Raw genomic sequence first — 18,794 nt, 5'->3', positions numbered from 1 at the left:
ATCAACACCAATAACAATCATAATCATAATAATAAACATTGATCTACACAGGGCAATTCTCTTTCTTGCCCCTCTCCAGCCAGGTTAAGGTCAGCTACAGAGCAACACCCCTGGAGCTGGTAGGGATTCAGTGTTTTGCTCAAGGACAGCTCAGCAGGACAGCAGGACCCAGGTCCTCGTTTTGAAGAACACTTCAAAACTAACCACTAACTAAGCCACCCTGTCACCAAGATGACTGGCAACGCTCCAGTTAGCCCAGCCTCAAACCTACTGGCCAAACATGCCAGTATATCCCATCACTCAATCTATAGAAACTTGCTGGTGCTCCAGTAGCGCAAGGCAAGCGTGTAACATAACTAAAGTTCTTTTATCAGTGTCCACAAAGAGTGAGCTCAGTTCAGTGGAGTCGTGTCCATATTTTGCACGGATATCCTGTGTGCGAGGGCATACGAGTATGTGTTCTTCATTTTGTATGCCAGTCTTACAGCAACACACACGTTGTTCAGGTGGTGTACGGCTCCACCTTCCCATTTCCACTCGCAGTCTGTGAGAGGACAACCGGAACCGTGTGAAAGTTATTCTCAAATGGTCTTCAATGTATGGTGTATTGCTGGTATAAAGTGGATGGACGGATATATCTGGGTTGATGGCTTGGTAGGTCTTATATCTTGTTCCCTCTTTAGATCGTAATTTCTCAATCATCTCCCTACGATCACTCTCAATATGATCTTGTTTCTCCATTATCTCAGATAAATGTGAGTTCATGACTTGGTTCTCTTTTCTAGTTATTTCAAGAACATACCACAAGGGGTCATCAAGCATGCCATGACGCTGCTTCATCTTGGTCAAAAACCTGGCTTGCTTTTCTCTCACTAAGGCTTGCATTGAAGGGAGTCCTGCCTCCAACAGGCAGGTTAGGTTAGGCGTACTAGACCTCGCCCCAAGTAGGGATTTCACTCCAGTCATGTAGAGAGTTTCAACAGACTTTAAGGGCACTTTTAACCAAGCCTCACACCCATACAAAATAGCTGATGAGAAAGCAGCCTCAAAAACCTTTAGTTTGACACAAAACGGGGCATCATAGTTCATGGATAAGAAGATGATTAATTTGTTTAAGTGCTTTGTCTTCTCTTTAGCATGTAGGGCAAGTGAGGTTCGGGCATTTCCATCAGCAGTGAAGATGGCTCCAAGATATGTATAACTGTCACAATGCCTCACTATAAACGAACCAAGCTGAATAGGCTGCCTGTCTTCATCAGATCCCAAAATGGCCATAAACTTTGTTTTACCTTCATTAACAAGCATGCCATGTTCATCACAGTATTCCTCCAAATATTTCAGTTTCTCAGTCAGCCTTTCTCTTGATGTTGCCAGGATAACAGTGTCATCCATCAGCATTAGAACATGGAGCCATTTCAGGAATCCATTGTCTCCACATTGTTGTTTAATCTTTAAGCATGTCAACAAACATCACAAACAGGAAGCAGGATGGGTGGGATCCTTGCCTCACAAAAGGTGACACAAACTTACAGACCACCTCACCGTCTTTAGTTACAGCGTGCTTCTTGTAGTCCACTCTGATTGTAAACCGAACATTTGCAGGAGCTGCCCTCTCAATTACATGAAACACTACAGGGGCACTCGGAGAGCGCAGACCTCAGCCAAGGCCAATTGCTTGTTCGTGAGGCTTGTTCGTGAGTCGGATCCGGATCCGCTCCAAAATTTAATGAGTTCTTCCTTGGCCCATGCTACACCCTTCCACCAAGTTTCATGAAAATCGGGCCAGTAGGTTTTCCGTAATCCTGCTGACAAACAGACAAACAAACAAACAAACAAACAAACAAACAAACAAACAAACGGCACCAAAAACATAACCTCCTTGGTGGAGGTAATAAACACAAACAGCCTGACTCACACTGTCCCCTCCTCTGTAAATCCCCTGCACTGCTTCACTCGTCTCTTGAAGACTGTTTATACAACCACTTCCTGTCTTTCTTACATACTTTCCATTTGAAGTGAAAGAGAACGCTCTAAGTGAGAGTGAAGCAGGGGATCTTGACACTAAGCTTTACACCCAAGTCAATATCCTTCATAACATAACATAACATAACATAACATAACATAACATAACATAACATAACATAACATAACATTTGGGGGACATTTTTAATCAAAACACCTTAATATACCATGAATGCATTTGCTTCTAGTATGGGTGGCCCTTGATATAAATGACCAAATAAATTATTTCTAAAACCTCAGTCTTGTCAGAGAATGAAACTTATCTCCCACACACTGACACACTGACACACACATACACACACACACACTGACACAAACACACACACACACACACACACACACACAGTCATAGTGCTAGTTTGCAATATCTAGTCATGCTCCCATTTTTTCTCATTCCTCATTTTACCTGATAACAGCAAATGACATAACGCAGCTTTGTATGCAAGCATCAGAGAAAGATACACAAAAGAACATCGCATTCATCCGAACTTGACCTATAGGCTTCTGAGGGACAGACAGGAACAAAACGTTCTACATTATCAGACCAGTAAACCACTGCATTGATAATCAGGTAAACAATAGGAAAGAAGGATTTGATGTGAGCCCAAGTTTTGACAGAAGACAACTGACACAACATACAGCAGCATGTTTAACTAACTGGCTAAATATTTTTTTTGCAGGCTGCATATAGCACAGAATCATTGACTAGCCAGGCAGCTGAGAAACATACTTATTAACTCTTTTCAAAGAAAAACATTGTCTTGTAAAGAACTACAGTAATCCTCCAATACATTGTTTAATTAAAAAACTACACATTTTACAACAAAACTGTAAGTCTGAGATAAGAAAAAATGCCATAAAGTACAATAAAGTCATCATAAAATCACTATTTAGTACTACAGACATAGGAATATTAGAGGAACATTGAATATTGTGATAACATAGAAGATAGAAAATACCATAAAGATAAGGTAAATTATTGAGTGCCACAGGCAGACTATGAGTGTGTATAGGAATATTTTTGTGATACTGTTGTATTGATCATAAAATGATAAGATATTGGTCTCGGACAGACTTTAAAGCCCTCCCAGCGCACGTGCTGATGATCTTACACTGAGGCGGAGTTATTAGACGATGTGAGCGAAGGCGAGAGGAGGCTGGTCTGTGCGAGGCTTGCAGAAAGTTTTAGTCTAAGCAGGTCTGGGTTTATCAGTCTGTTGGTTTAAGGCTAAATGGCTTAAAACAATCTCGGCTATTTAAAACTCTAAAGCCTTTACGTCCATCATCGAAGGTGCACGCTGAACATTATCGGGTCTGTTTGCAGCTGAAGCGAAAGAGAGATGTATTTATTTTGCATCCTTCTGCTGTGTCACTTGACTCGGGGACTTCCACGTCCGATAGGTAAGTCTCCTGTCTCTTGCTTTTCGATAGAATAGCCTATATATACATCAAGTGGAATAATCGACTGTAAATTAAAGGCAAAATTCTTTTATTCCTCTAGGGATTATGATCTGTCGCACTACTTTATGGTATTTTTCATCTCCCGTGGCACCGTCTTCCTATTTGCTGTGACATTTGTACAGTATCCCTGCAGAATGAAGTAATACAGAGTTACTAGTTCTTCTTCTTAGCGCGTGCATTGTGTTTTTGTTTTGTCAGACACCGTCATCATCCAGATCCAGCAGTGGGGAGTGGTGGGTGGGGAGCAGATCGAGCAGCAGGTCCTGCTCAACGGAGTCTCTCTTACAAACAAAAGCCAGGAAGTCAACAGCTTTGTGCAAACCATATCGGCCGATGCGCCCTTCCCAGCTCTTACAGGTGTCAGCCAGACTGAGATACTGGGTAAGATACATGACCGATAATGAATGTGATTATTATGGAAAGTAATGAATTGACAGCACAGTGGTTCTCAACGTGGGGTCCGGGGACCACCAGGGGTCCTTGAGGGGGTTCCAGGGGGTCCCCAGCAAATTGATGAATTGTTAAACTTCACCATTATTTCATTTACCAGAAGTTAACACCATTAGAGAATGTAGAAGAATGAATATTTTGATCATAGTTTCTCTGATATCTCTCTACCTACAATACAGATAGTCATGGAATTCTGGACAAAATCATATCTAACAATAAAAATATTCTCAGATTTGGGTTTGAGAGAGAAAGTCTCATCAAATAGGGGTCCGTGGCCCTAATGTGGACTAAATTCACAATATAAAATAGGTTGAGAATCACTGCTCTAGCACATCCACTTCAACCTGCAAATCTCTCACACAAGACGCTGTATCTTTAATTGCTGTATTTCAATAGATCAAAGTTGCATCTACTCTGATCTAATCTAATCTAAGACTCAGTATTGTTCAATCAAAAGTTATATGCCCTTTTATTATGATTCCAAAGGAAACCACACCCTCCTTCGTTTGCGGGAGTGCATACTGGAAGGGTCTGAGGTTCACTGGACGGACCGGATGCTCTGTGATGGGACGGTCTTCCTGACTCTGGACCGGACCGACACATGGACAGTCCAGACTCCCCAGGCTCTGGCACTCAAAGAGCTGTGGGACCAGGAGGTAGAGCGCACAAGGAGGGAGAGGACCCACCTGCAGGAGGGATGCACCAAGCTGATGAAAGAGCTGAGGCTTTCTGAAGAACAGTCAGGTAGGCCGTGCTTTCATTTTCACTTTTATGCTTCTTTTGAGCAGGTATGGAAGAGTTGTGCTCAGTAGTGGACTCGCAAATCACCAAATTGGGGTGGATGGAGAAAAAGAGGCTGCTTTGTTGTTTTTGTTGTTTTTGTTGTTTTTGGGCTCTCTCCCAACCCAGATTCTAGTTGTTTTAAATGGGGTAATAAAAGCCCAGTTGCCAGTTCAAGTTGATAAGTCGTAACCTTGCACACGCAACAATATTATTCCAGCATCCAGTTTCATTTTCATTTCAGCCATTTAGTAGTAGAAGTAGAAACAAACAAACATTGAATAGGGACTGCTTGAAATTGAAAGTGAAATTCCTATTAAGGAGTGAACTGGACCAGCTCACAAGGCTTTTCATAAGTTCATGAACAGCCAACTGTCCATCATCACGTTACACATTGTAGTCTAAAAATTATCACAATTAATTTGCTGTTCAAAAAATTGTATTGATAACAGTTATATAACCCATAACAATGTTACCATGTAACACTTTTCTCTATGTCTATGGCTGGAGTTTTCAAGTGGTAATTTTGCCAACTGATAAGACTGAAACTCAGAAAACTAATCCTGAATGCTGGTGGTGGATTGTGGAAGCAGCTGATGTTGGCAGTTGACTGTTTATGGATTCATGTGACACTATGCATGCTAAAAAGTGAAAGGGTTATACCATAGTGAATCAGTTTGTTCTCTGTCTGCACTAATTATTTAGTGAATTATTAAAACTGAATTATTCACCCCTCAGACACACAAAACTAGTTGTGCGCACAATTACATGCAATCAGTTTTGGAATGTTTTTCTAGTTCCAGGGATTCCCAGTGCTGCCATTCTGGTCCCATTATTGGCAATACTGACCCTTGCTTTGCTGACCATAATCAGCGTCCTCATCTCTAAAAAAGAAGGTGAGTGAATGAGATTTACCTTTCCATTTGAATTTCTCCTCTCTACAATACTAAGTCAAGTTTATTTGTACAGCCCTTAATCACAGTTACAGTTTCAAAGAGCTTCACAATACCCTCTAACAAAGCAGAATCATCCATTTCCCAGAATGGACCATATTTTTCTCAGTCTTGTATATTAGACTATGTCAGTGAACAAGCAGAAACTACAGTAATCAAGCAATTTACCTCTGCTTTTAGGCTCCCTTTACTTTACTAATGCCTCATTCTCCTTCAGTGTTACTCAGCTTTATTTTAAACATGTCCTGTAATCTGTAGTCACATGCATTTGGTATGGTGTATCATACTCATGCGAGGCATGTAAAGTATGGTCATGTGTTTTTCTTTCTCACTCTCTCCCCTAGATCTGAGGCACCCTGGAGGTAAAAAATAAAACATTCTTGTTTTCTCTTTGGCCTCTGTAGATTTCAGTTAACAGGCATGGGAGAAGATTGATAGAGAGTTTAAGTTAAAAATTAAATGTGTGTGTGTGTGTGTGTGTGTGTGTGTGTCATGTGGTTTTGTCAGTCCTGAATGACTATGATATCTGTGACCTCACTTTTATTATGACTGGATATGACTCCAGTTGCCAGGTCAGACAAAATGAACAACAAAGAGTTAACGGTTATCAGTTAACGGACATCAGAAAGAAAGCAGAAGTGATAATGCCTCCCAACTAAATCCAGGACTCTTTAACTCAAATTGGTGGGATTGTGCAGATCATTGTGTTAGCTTGGGTCACTTAATGAGTCGGGCGTGTTATTCAGTTCTGTCACAGTAGAGGTCAGGCAGGTCGGGCAGGTCTGGTGAAGTATTGTTTTCTTTTCTGTAATCTGCGCTCTTTTATTTCCTTGCAGGTGTTATTGGCTCAATTATACACTATCCTCAGGACATGACAGACATGACAGTAATGCCTCCAGATAAGAAGGGCTACGGTTACCTGACCTTGTAGTTTCAAAAGTGCAGCTGACTCTTATCCGGTTCCTATTCCAGCTTTCAATCTATAGTCTTGAATGTATGTCCAGAGTCTGTAACCAAAGTTTTGCTACCAACAATTCACTGTAATGAAGCCATGAAAAGACTCTGGGTTTTCTAGGCCATGCTGTTTTATGCACTTTAAAATGTATATATCACACTTTACACTGGTGCTTTTGCATAGATTTTTAATATAGGCTACATGCATACTGTACATACACACACACAGTTGTGAACAACCTTTTTTGCAGAATTAACAGCTTCCATTTTCACAAGTCATAATATTTTCTGTAATAAGCTGTCCAAGTAAAGAACTTATGAGGAAATATTCGATTGTAACTTTAAATTTTAAGCAGTTGTCACACTCTTAATGCAAATTAAGACAGAAAATGACACAAATTGCCCTGCAGTCTTTAGATAAACCATTGCAAAATCAAGAATTTTTTGGCGATGATAGGCTAATCACAGAGAAACTGAGTTTGCTCCACATCTAGTTCATTCCAAAGATTGCATTTGATTGTGCAACATTATTGTTTGATATGTTTATATTTATTTGTGATGCATTGTTGTGATTGTTGATACATTTTGTTTTCTGTCATGGGGAGTTTTACTGAAAATGTTATATAATTAAAGATACTTTTATGACATCTTTTGTATTTTTTATTTTTATTTTTGACATTTATTTTAATCTGGTAGGCCTATAGATTGACCTTGTTCATATACTGTCATGGTAGGTACCTTAATACATGCAATTAAGCCAGCTGATTACAGGAAAAATCTAGCTTTAAACAGAATTCACATATGTTATCTACGGAACAGCGGTTTCATAAGTTCTGGCACAAATGAAGGAAATTCCTCAAGCAGCTCCTGGGATTGTGTGAGTCAGTTGGATGCCATCTGGTTTGACCTGGTGGACTTGATACAAACTGTTTCACCACCGCTCGGTTTAAGTCGGTCTCAATTTTGACAGTGGCAGATCTCCAGGTTTTGTGTCTTGCTGATTAGAACTAAAACCTTTTGGCTTCTCGTTTTGAGACAGTTCATATTAACAAAATTGTTTAGATTCTCTAGAAAATAGGAAGAATATATGAATTCTGTTTTTAGAGAACATTGGATACAAGAAAGTTAATCCTAACATCCATAACATAACAGAAGCAAAGGAAACTGCATCGGCTGCTCCACAAGATCCTCACAGTTTTCTTTCCTCGTGCTTCACTACGCTTTCAAGATAGTACATCGGTAGATTAAGGATTAGATGTAATTTCTGTGAATCATAAAGTTTAGGACCTAGAGTCCTGAGGACTTGGAGTTGAAAAGTTGTGCAGTTGTTGAATGGATGTGGGAGCATTGGAGGAAGTGTGCGGCTGTGTGGCATTCTCCTTTTTAAACCATTTTGAGCTGCAGTACTCAAACTCGAATAAACCATATTGGGAGGGAATGTTTCTTTTCTCTTCCATAAAGTTTAATGTTGCCTTCGACCTGCTGAGTGGGTCTGGATGGAGCCAGCAGTGTAATCCGTCTGTTTGGCTTCAACAATACTCTCCAAGTGCTCACACACGATTGTTTCAAGATCAAGATTAAACTCCTGATGTGAGGTTTAGTCGCTTTGATGTTAGACAGTTGAACAATGAGTCAAGTGATCACTTAAAGCGATTTGTTTCATTTTCACTTAATTTCCACGCAAAGATTTAATTTCCTGATGGTTGAATTCCAATGAACTTTACTCCTAAAATGTCTCTTAATTTCAGAAACCCACACTCACAGGCTGTTATTCACAGAAATATTATGAAGTCTAACCTTTTTTTTATTTCAGGAATTCTCCCTTTTGAGTGTTTTATAATATCTTTTAATAAGAAATAACCGATTCTATTTGCGTTGATATATCGACCTTTATAACATAATGCTAGTTTCATTTCTCTGCTCTTTAATGATGGCTAAGTTCCACAAGGTTATTATTCCTGAAATTAAATGTCCACGTATGCTGTCCACATAATACATTGGGTCAATCAATTTTTTTATCTAATCTAATCAATTTTACACAACTTGATCAATGACTTTTGGCTGTACAGCATGGAAACAAAGGATTTATCTGTCTCTTATCACGCTATTGTTTTTTAATTATTAACATTGTTGATCTACCAAGACCACATCTAATAAAGACCTGTATGATTAAGAGTAGTCTGCTAGTGCAAGTAAATTTGAATGTGTTTTTAATCAACTGTGTGCAGATTCTATGGACAGAATCTAAGGGGGATTTCAATAACATTTGTTTGGCTACACTAGTTTAAGTCAGTCTTAAATTTAAACAAAAATGAAGTTTCAAGTTTTCCATGGGTGAATGAACATAGGCTACCTGTGCTATGAAAAGTGAGTGCAGGTGAGTGCATGAAATCTGAATGAAAGTGGAAAATGAGAATGAAAACTTTATGTTTTTTACTTGTCTGTGAAGTAATTGATGATATATGGTTCAACACTTTTTCTAATCATATTACTGAGAGCTAACCCCAGACTTTTATAGGCCTATAGTATGATGGAGTTCTTAACAGCCTACTCATCAATCAGGCTAGTAGGCCTGATGTTAAACACTCACCTGATAAGTGTGAGAAGTCTTTGATTTTCATTACCAAATCAGATTAAAGTCATAGGCCACATATCATTGATAAATTGATATTTTGAAGGTATATTCCAACAAAAAAGACTTAATTGATGTCAACGCTATGCACTAGCTACTTCCACATAACTTTACAGTAGAGCTTCCATACAGCTTTCATTTAGACTTTGGCCTCCTTTATTCTTGGATTCAACTTTGTGATACTTCTTTGAGATTTTTGATAGGCTAGTTTGAATTGAGCAACTTTGAAACTGCTATGAAAAATGAGTGGGAGTCAGTGGTAGCTCTTTCTGATGTCATGCTAGAAACTCTCCAGTTTCATATCAGTGTGTCAACATACTTAGAATTTAAAATTATTTTGTGATTGAACTTATACTTGCTGCGTTTTACGCACATACAGGCTCCACTGTATTTGGAAATCATTTTACAGAAACTATTTACATTTTCAATTTCTCGGGCTGATCAAGCTCATTGCAACAACAGTCGCCCTCTAGTATGCATCTTTTGGCCAGTAGATGGCGATACAGTTTTTTCCTGCCAGTTTTTGGAGGTGAATGAGGAGACTCTTTTCTGACGTAGGTCTTTCAGGAGGTTTTCTCCACCAATCACATACATACATTCATGTACGTTACTATAGTAATGCCATGGTAATGACAACAACTTTTGAACAAACCAATCACAGCACCGCTTTCAGAGATTTAAACCAGACGGCGTCATATTCACCAAATTTGAAAAGGGAGAGAAACAAGCCAGTTGTGGAGCACGTTTCTTTGAGAGGTGAGCAAATTATGTTTAGCTACAAGTTGTAAAGATAAAACCATTGCATTCAATAGTGGATTTAGGGTAAAAGACAGCTCTCTTTCCTTGTGTTTTTCGACCATCAGTAAATCTTTACGGTATGTTAACTTGTGAGCTAACGTCAATGCTAACGTTAGCTAACGTGTCTTGCTCTCACTTCAACACATAACGGTAGCGTAGCTAGCTAAATTGACATTAAGTAGTACGGTTAATGTTAAACGAATGCCACTGTTGCTATTTTTCATGAAACGAAGTCAAGTCAACTGGTTAAGCCCACCGGTTTGCTGCTAACATTTGAGCTAAATGTTAATGTTAACATGCTAGCGTTAACCAGCTGCTCTCTTCGTCTGTTTGTCTTATTCTCCACTTACTAACATTAGCGCTAGGTTACTTGTTTCAGACTGTATATAATCTAGCGTCGCTGAGATAACGATATCTGTTGGTTTTCCTAATTTCCAGGTTTGAAGCCTGGATAAAAACATGGCTCAGTTTGGGTTCGAAAACGACATCGACAGTATCCTGAAGTTGGACATGCCGATCACAAACGCGCCCATGGCGAGGTGGCAAAGGAAGGCCAGCTCCTCAACCACGTCTACTTCAAACGCTTTGTCACCTGGGAAATCTGCCAATGTATTGTTGAGTAACGTTACATCAAGAACGCCGAACAAAACTCCAGGTAACTTGCTCACATGATATGTAAATTGTATGGATGCCTTCCAGTAACGTTTAGTCTTCAACAGACTTGTCGGACAGATTGGTGTTGATCTCTTTAGTCAAATCTCCGAAAAATGTTAACCAATGAGGCACTTTTCCTAGGTAAAAGTAAAAAATGCACCCCTTCCAAAGTTGGAGGCGACCGCTTCATTCCCATCAGAAACGGAAAACAAATGGATGTGGCAAGTTTCCTGCTCACCAAGGAAGCTGATCCCATAGACACAAACAATCCTGCAGGAGCACTGGTGAGGAGTTTGCTTTGATATTTATACTTTATGTCTGTTCTCTATTTTTCATGAGGCATTTTATTGATCAGGCGTTTTTATTGATGTGTCTTTTTGTAGGAAAACCAGAAGGCCTGGTCTGTCACACTCAATGGATACAACATTGAAGAAGCAAAGATCCTGCACCTTGGTGGGAAGCCACTGAATGCTCCAGAAGGTATAGTGGTTAGGATACTGACAGTGTCATGCAACAGTTTTACCTGAGCATAGAAAGTGAAGGGTGTGTAACTTTGCTCTGATTTACAGGCTATCAGAACAATTTGAAAGTTCTCTACAGTCAAGTTACAACCCCAGCTTCCACCAAAAAGACAAGATACATATCATCTGTTCCTGACAGAATCTTGGATGCTCCTGAGCTCAGAAATGATTTCTGTGAGTTTCTTGTCAACTTCATATTTCAATGACGGGGTGGTCGGCAAAGAGTGGTGGATTATTCCTAGTAATGTACATGCATTTGTTGGGTTTAGTTGTTGGTTCGGTCACATGGTCATTAGACCATTAATTGATTATAATTTTGATTATCGATTAATTGTTTTGGGCACTTATAAAGTAAAAAAAAAAAGATTTGCTGGTTACAACTTCACAAATGTTAAGATTTGCTTTTTCTCAGGTTTCATATCTTTATAAATTGAATACTTTTGGGGTTTTTTGGCTGCTGGTCGGACTAAGTAAGCAATTAAGACATCACTTTGGGCTCTGGTAATGTGGTGGGCAGTTGTTTTTATTTTTTAATTTTTTTTTTAATTTTTAATTAGAATCAATGCGTTAATCGATAATGAAAATAATAGTTAGTTGCTGCCCTACAGTGACATGACCACAACATATGAATAATTAATCACTTTTCAGATTCATACCAATCTCCTGAGGTTGAATATTGGGTTGGGCAGTTCTTTTGTACCTAACAAGCTTTCATTTGGTCCCACTTCTCCCAGATCTGAATCTGCTTGACTGGAGCAGTCAAAACATTCTTGCCGTGGCTCTTCACAACAATGTCTATCTGTGGGATGCCACTCAGGGAGACATCACTCTGCTCATGAAGTTGGAGCGTGAAGAGGACTACATCAGTTCAGTGTCCTGGACCAAAGAGGGCAGCTACCTGGCCATCGGCACCAGTGACTGCAAAGTTCAGGTGAGCGGGGCATCAAACACACACCCGCCTCGCTGAATCTTAGGTTCATTGTAACAGAGAGCACTCTAATGTACTGCCTCCCATTTGTTTATTCCTGCATTTTTTTTTTTTTCCCTCAGTTGTGGGATGTGGAGAACCAGAAGCGTTTACGCAGCATGTCCAGCCACACAACTAGAGTTGGTTGCTTGACTTGGAATGATCACGTTCTGTCCAGGTACAGTCTCTGTTGGACACTTGTGTCTAAAACTGACACTGTTGACTTGAATGTACATGGCTAAGGCCTTAAATGAACGCAATGGCTTTATTTGCTGAAATCAAATGGAATTAATGTATTTAATCTTTTTTTTTTTTCCCATCCCCAGTGGCTCCAGATCAGGACACATCCACCACCATGATGTGAGGGTGGCGGACCATCACATCTTCACGCTGACTGGTCACTCTCAGGAGGTGTGTGGCCTGAAGTGGTCCCCCGATGGGAAATACCTGGCCAGTGGTGGCAATGACAACATGGTGTATGTGTGGCCCGGCGTGCAGGACGGCAGCAGCAGCAATAACGGCCAGTCGGTCCGCTGCTGGAGTGAACACCAAGGAGCGGTCAAGGTGAGCAGCTTCACCCTGAGACTAGATAATGGATTTTGAATGAGCAATTCAACACAAACTACATGTTTTTTAGTGTCTTTATTTTTCCCTCTTCCCCCTACACAATTAACTCATCATGAGATACCCTCATTCAAGACAGGATTCCCACTGTCATGGACTTTCTTGAACATGCCAGCATGGAATTTAAATACTTGGTTCATGAATACTTTGATCCAAATTATCAACCGTAGGACTTCTACATCAGATCCTGGTGTGAATTCTGACAATCATTGTTTTTATTTTCCCCTATTGTCTTAGGCTTTGGCCTGGTGCCCGTGGCAGCCGCACATCCTTGCTTCCGGAGGTGGAACCAGTGACCGACACATCCGCATCTGGAATGTAAACAGTGGCTCCTGCATCAGCTCACTTGACACTCAGTCCCAGGTAACTGTGCAATTTTTAACCCATCTAGTCCCTTAGTACGATGTTGATGGTTGCTGTCAGTTGATGATGCACTGTCATTTTTCATTTTGTGAACATTTTTACTTCAACAGTTAAGCTATATGATGACTTTGCCTTTCAGATCTCTTCCCTGGTGTTTGCACCCAACTACAAAGAGCTGGTTTCTGCCCATGGATACGCCCACAACAATGTTGTTATCTGGAAGTACCCTTCTCTCTCCAGAGTCGCAGAGCTCAACGGTAAGTTATTGTCACGATAGATGGATTTGTCCTATACTTACTCACACATACTTGGGGCATTTTAAAAGGGAACAACCGACTAACAAACTTCAAACCAGTCTTGTAGTTAATGCTTTAGCTGGTCTAAGCAAATGAATGCACTTTTTTAATTTTAGGCCACGAGGACAGAGTTCTTAATTTGACTCTGAGCCCAGACAACTCTACTTGTGCTACTGTTGCTGGAGATGAGACTGTGCGTCTCTGGAAGAGCTTCGAGCTGGACCCTGTTAAGAAGAAGGCCAAAGAGAGGATGGCCAGATCAACCAGCAGCGTCATTCATCAGTCGATCAGATAATGGGCTTGGTCTTACTGTCTGAGGTTGTTGGGTTCATGTATGATATTGTAATGTGTTATTCAGTTATGTAAAAAATGTTTTTATTAACTCTAAAATAAAGGTTTCCACTCTAGCATTCTTCTACTTTATTATTCTTTTTTTTAATTACATTTTAAAGTGTTTGTCTCATAAGTGGTCATTCACTAGAAATTGACAGTTTCAAATTGTTCATAAATGTTTTGAATTATTTAGCAAGAAGTACTGTACAAATGTTCAGTGTTGGCTTTTAAGCAGAATTGAATTGCTGTTTTTGAAATGTATTTATGGGCTGTGGTTGGCTTTTATTGTATGACCAAGATGCATAGCATGCAGTGGACTTGGTTATGAATAAATGTTTGTTTTTTTTTTTTTTAAATAAAAGTCTCACCTTCTTGTGCTTGAGGCAATTGTTTGTTGGCTTATATTTTTAGCACTTTCTACATTTCACAACCTGCAGTGCTACTAAAGGACAATGCCAGTGTCTTATATGGGTTTTTTGTCATTCTTGCTTAGGTAAGTCAGTAATTCGACAATCTGAATTTAGAGTTTGAGACAACTTGTGGCCATTTTGTGAATCATCACTTCCATTGGCTTTTAGGGTGTAAATAAAATCTACATAGGACCCACATCAAAAAGGATGGCGTTGTCCTGTAAAGAGTTCAAAGAAGCATGCTTCTGATAGTGCTGCAACACTCTGGTAAACTAGAGATGCATGAAGCTGTATGGACTTTTATAGCTTTTTGCAATGTGTCACTTTGTCACAAAATGCATCAATACTGTAATATACAATATAAAAGTTTGTCATAACATTGGAAAATTGAGGAAAAAAATTGTCAGTGTGTGCCTGTTTCCAAGTGACACAGCCCTTCATCTAAAACTGGTTTTATTTCAAAAGATAAATAAAAACAGAAGGAAAGACAAAACATTGGACATTTACAACATAACTTTTGGCATGAACTGTGTAGCTGATATTTACATGTGCTAGTCTTTGTGTGTGATACTCAAGCAACAAGGGTCATGTCAGCCAAACAACGGTGTGGGCTGTGTCAAACTTGAGTTTGACAATACCTTCAGTGACAGTCGACCACTAACCTTCATACAATGTGCCTCAGTTTCAACAACAATCAACAATCGAACAACACAATACAACACCGCAAAAAACACTATGCCATTCATATCCCAAGAATTGTGCATAAATATATTTTCAAAGAAAGACTTTATATACAGTTACAGAGTAGTATTTTGGAATCTGTGGCATTCATGGAGGCTCTTTAGACAGTCATTTCTCTCTTCTCCAGAGGCAGGTTAGACTTCCTTCACTTTGCCCGGGAGGATTTTGCCGTTAGTGTAGTGGTGTGCCATCCCGTTCTCTAGCTGTTTGCCATTGGTCACCGTAGTAACATCATCGTTGGTTACGCCATTCTGTTTTGGCTTGTCCTTTGTGACAGGAGGCCTTTTGCCCTTTATGTAGGCCTGCACCCAAAAGTTGGAGAAGAGGAGGAAGAAGAAGGTACCATAGATCCAGATGAGGTGGATCCAGACGGGAACCTGGTAGTCACACTTCTCCATGAAGTAGTACTGGCTGATGTGAACGGAGACCAGAACAAACTGGATCTGTAGAAGGAATAGGAAAATAGGTTTCTATTAAAAAAGGGCATTGATATCAGTTCTAACCTAATCTAACCCCATACCAAAACCAAATATGCCACTCATTTCAGTGTCTTAATATATTGTATTAAAAAAAAGGAACATACGAGTTGGATTGCGGTCAAGTACTTCTTCCACCACAGGTATTTCTGGAAGCGAGGTCCTGCAGCAGAGAGTCCATAGTAGAAGTACATGATAACGTGGACCACTGCATTCACCAGGGCGTGGAAGGAGCCCATTCCCCCAACTAGAGAGAGAGAGAGAGAGAGAGAGAGAGAGGTAATGATACATTTAATTCACACCCATTCCAAGTTCAATTCTACGGTTTCACAGAAATGAATGTGACTGTACTGTGATGTGTGAGTGCTAACACATGATATGATGACATTATTTGTTTTGGATCCATACTTTCATGACTTTGGATGTGAAATGGCACAATAACTTAAAATGACAAGCGGCACCTATAATTTGACCACATCTAATGTACAGAACTAACGCCTTTTTTATACATGGTCTCTAGTGACACCAATTGTTGTGTGTTGGAATGACGTCATGCTGGGTAAATCTCACCAGGGGTCAGGGTGATCCCCCACCACCAAGTCCAGGGCATGAAGGAGTGATGGAATACATGGAGAAATGTGATCTGGCTGTGTTTCTTCCTCAGCACAAAGAATACCTGAAATAAATCCGGCCAAGCTCAGGTTACATTCACATTTAAGTGTGTCAACAGAATAGGACACAAAAAAGGTCAGAAACAGGGAAAGTCACAACAAAATGTGAACATTTTTGGAGAAAGTTCCTTACCGTGTCAAGGAGCTCAATGTATTTTGAAAAATAAAAAATCCAAGCCACTCGAATCATCTGGAGGGATGGAAAGGCAAAAGAGAAGTTAGAGAACAACCTATGGACTCGAAATGAAGACTATGATCTTTATTTATCAAGCCTTCAGAACAGTGCTGATCTAAAAATGAGCAAAATTAGGATAGGATATGACATCACTAATCCTTAAATCGTAGCTCCTTCTCTCTGAGGAATGTGTTGCTTACCCGAAGAGCCTGCGGGCTGCTCGAGGGGTCACAGAGGTCACATCTCCACGAATAGGTGGTGCCCCATCCTGACAGCATGAACTAGGTGTGAAAACACATCAGCAACAGTTATATCATTAAAATCATAAACACTCTGAAAGAAGTGGAATAACATGTTTTCTTGCCCTGATTGATGGATTTGAGTCAGCTAATCTAAAGCTCTGCAGTTAAAATGGTTCAAAATGTAAGCATTAGGCTACTCAAGTTTTATTAAATAACATTCTGCATTCATTTCCTCTGCTGGCTGAAAAACTTACCTCACACACTATGTAGGCATTCAGTGCAACCATGGAAAAGTTATAGACAATCATGGTTGTTTTGAGATGAAAGGGCTTGCGGTTGGCCATGAGGCGAGGCCCAACATACACTGAGAAGAAGACATAGGCCAACAGGATGCTGGTCATCTCTATGGGGCTCTGCATCAGTGGGTAGTCTCTCACCCTCCCATCTGGGGACAACAAAAGCACACACACACTCATCAATATCTCAGCACATCAGTAAGGGTTACATGCAGAGATGTAGTGGAGGGTAAATTCAATTTACCCACTTTTAATTTCCAATTTACCCTCCTTTTTAGACTCACACAAATCTTTATGGTGTAAATTCATAGAATCATTTAAGCACAAAGTCCTTTTTTTGTTTATATTAGTGATTGTTTGCCTTATGATGGCATCGATTAGAGGTCAAAGTTTACCCACCTTTTTATTTCCCACTACATTGCTGGTTACATGGATACCATAAATCATATGAAATCAATAAAACAGTTAAGTGTAAACTGATTAAATGAAAGCACTCACCAGTTCTCTTCAGTAGATAGTCGTGCAATTTAAAAATGTTTGATGCAAGTTCTCGCAGCATGGTGACTGCTTCTTTTTATGTGGTCTTTAAACCCCTGAAATATAAAACGGCAGAGTCAGAAACTGAAGCTGAGCGAAAGGTGAGGGCATTAGACAGGTGAGCAACAAAGCGAACTGTCCACCTGCTTCCCCACGGACTGAACAAACAGGAGACAGCTGCACAGGCTCATCAAACACCCCAGAGTGCCCTTGTGCACAACCTTTTAAGAGACATACAGGGGAAAACTGCACAAGGACCTTTGTTATTTCACAAAATAATTCAAAGTATAATATTTCTACTAACAATCACAGCCATTCTGGCACCAAGTCTGTGCTTCCTTTTTAAAAGGAAATCCTTTACTTTCCAGTTATTTCAGTCAAATAGAACAAATGGAGGAGAACACAGTCACAAATCCAAGAGTATGTGAGGCATTTGTAAAACATCTGAATTGTACTGTCAGTCTCGACACAATGAGGCCCTCTCTCTCTCTCTCTGACTAACAGAGCAAGTCAAACAGGTGAGGCAAAGAAGTGAACCCACTTGGCCGACCAACCATCTGAGCTCACTAGGTATGAGCTGATCATAAATTGACAGGGGAAAATACACATACAGCAAAGCAAAAGGAACTCCATCAAAATAGGAGAATAAATGTTGTTTTGCCTCCCTAATCCAGAACAAGCTTAGCTTCCCTTGGTGGGAAACCAGTATCTGACAAAAGACGCCAGTGTGATCACAATGAAACCTGTCCTGCCATTTACAAAATAGCACAAATGTTACAGGAGCGGTACAAATGACACATCTTGGCATGAGTTAAGCATGTGTGGCAGCATCCCTGAAACGGCTAGGGTGTTTGCTGCTGTGTTAGCAAGTGACTCACCTGCTGAGTACAAGTCCTCAGCCCTCTCTCCCAGTCCTGAGGACAGCTGCTGCACAGCCAGAGCAGGCAGCACTGGAGCTCGGTTCACAGGCGACAGTGGGTCAGCAACACCGGTGAGAGTGACGGGTTGGAAACCAGATAAATGTAATGCTGTTCTGTGGGTTGTAGCTTCCTACTGCCCTCAAATGAGTAATGTGGAAATATTTTCAATGAAGATCCACCAGGAGCCCAAACACTCATAAGTAAGACACAGAGAGAGAGAGAGAGAGAGCAGGAGAGAAGTAGGAGGCCAGCTATGATAAGCGTGGGATTGGAATACTTCAACTCAATTTAAACCCCAGGACACTACTACAGACAACGCCTTGCTAGTTTCAGGACCACACCCTGTTTCAACTCTAAGCTCCACCTTCCTGTCTTCACTTTGCCTGTTTGTGATTGGTCTGTCTCATCAATGGCTGCTGAATGGATGTGGCCTGATAGCTGAAGGCACCGGTTAAAGAAACCAGTAGCCAAGGGGTGAATGCTCTCTTTGTTAGGCAATCAAACCCAATTAACACAAC

The 18,794-nt window shown here is 40.3% G+C and overlaps 3 protein-coding genes across 4 annotated transcripts; 2 read left to right on the top strand and 1 right to left on the bottom strand.

The window, feature by feature from the left end:
• Positions 1-3,171: 3,171 nt before the first annotated feature.
• Positions 3,172-7,230, top strand: LOC139931597 (uncharacterized). The gene is made up of 6 exons (XM_071925146.2): positions 3,172-3,423; positions 3,682-3,864; positions 4,420-4,677; positions 5,511-5,609; positions 6,011-6,028; positions 6,503-7,230. Exons 1-6 carry the CDS (start codon positions 3,363-3,365, stop codon positions 6,595-6,597), a joined length of 714 nt encoding a protein of 237 aa, XP_071781247.2. The 5' UTR covers positions 3,172-3,362; the 3' UTR covers positions 6,598-7,230.
• Positions 7,231-9,963: 2,733 nt separating this feature from the next.
• cdc20 (cell division cycle 20 homolog) lies at positions 9,964-13,880 on the top strand. 2 transcript variants are annotated; one of them, XM_071925136.2, is made up of 11 exons: positions 9,964-10,008; positions 10,489-10,705; positions 10,846-10,988; positions 11,088-11,184; positions 11,274-11,399; positions 11,960-12,156; positions 12,276-12,370; positions 12,519-12,756; positions 13,054-13,179; positions 13,319-13,436; positions 13,592-13,880. In XM_071925136.2, exons 2-11 carry the CDS (start codon positions 10,510-10,512, stop codon positions 13,768-13,770), a joined length of 1,515 nt encoding a protein of 504 aa, XP_071781237.2. In that variant the 5' UTR covers positions 9,964-10,008; positions 10,489-10,509; the 3' UTR covers positions 13,771-13,880. The 2 variants fall into 2 exon arrangements, with proteins under 2 accessions (XP_071781237.2, XP_071781236.2); XM_071925135.2 differs by having other exon boundaries at positions 9,995-10,127.
• Positions 13,881-14,654: 774 nt separating this feature from the next.
• Positions 14,655-18,550, bottom strand: elovl1a (ELOVL fatty acid elongase 1a). The gene is made up of 8 exons (XM_071925064.2): positions 18,235-18,550; positions 17,318-17,412; positions 16,778-16,968; positions 16,482-16,562; positions 16,240-16,296; positions 16,006-16,111; positions 15,543-15,682; positions 14,655-15,402 (listed from the first exon to the last, which is right to left on the bottom strand). Exons 2-8 carry the CDS (start codon positions 17,376-17,378, stop codon positions 15,094-15,096), a joined length of 945 nt encoding a protein of 314 aa, XP_071781165.1. The 5' UTR covers positions 17,379-17,412; positions 18,235-18,550; the 3' UTR covers positions 14,655-15,093.
• Positions 18,551-18,794: the final 244 nt, after the last annotated feature.

The sequence above is a fragment of the Centroberyx gerrardi genome, chromosome 13, assembly GCF_048128805.1.
Source record: "Centroberyx gerrardi isolate f3 chromosome 13, fCenGer3.hap1.cur.20231027, whole genome shotgun sequence".
Taxonomy (NCBI): Eukaryota; Metazoa; Chordata; class Actinopteri; order Beryciformes; family Berycidae; genus Centroberyx; species Centroberyx gerrardi.
Note: the sequence above shows the minus strand (reverse complement) of the source record. Positions and strands in the feature narration are given on the sequence as shown.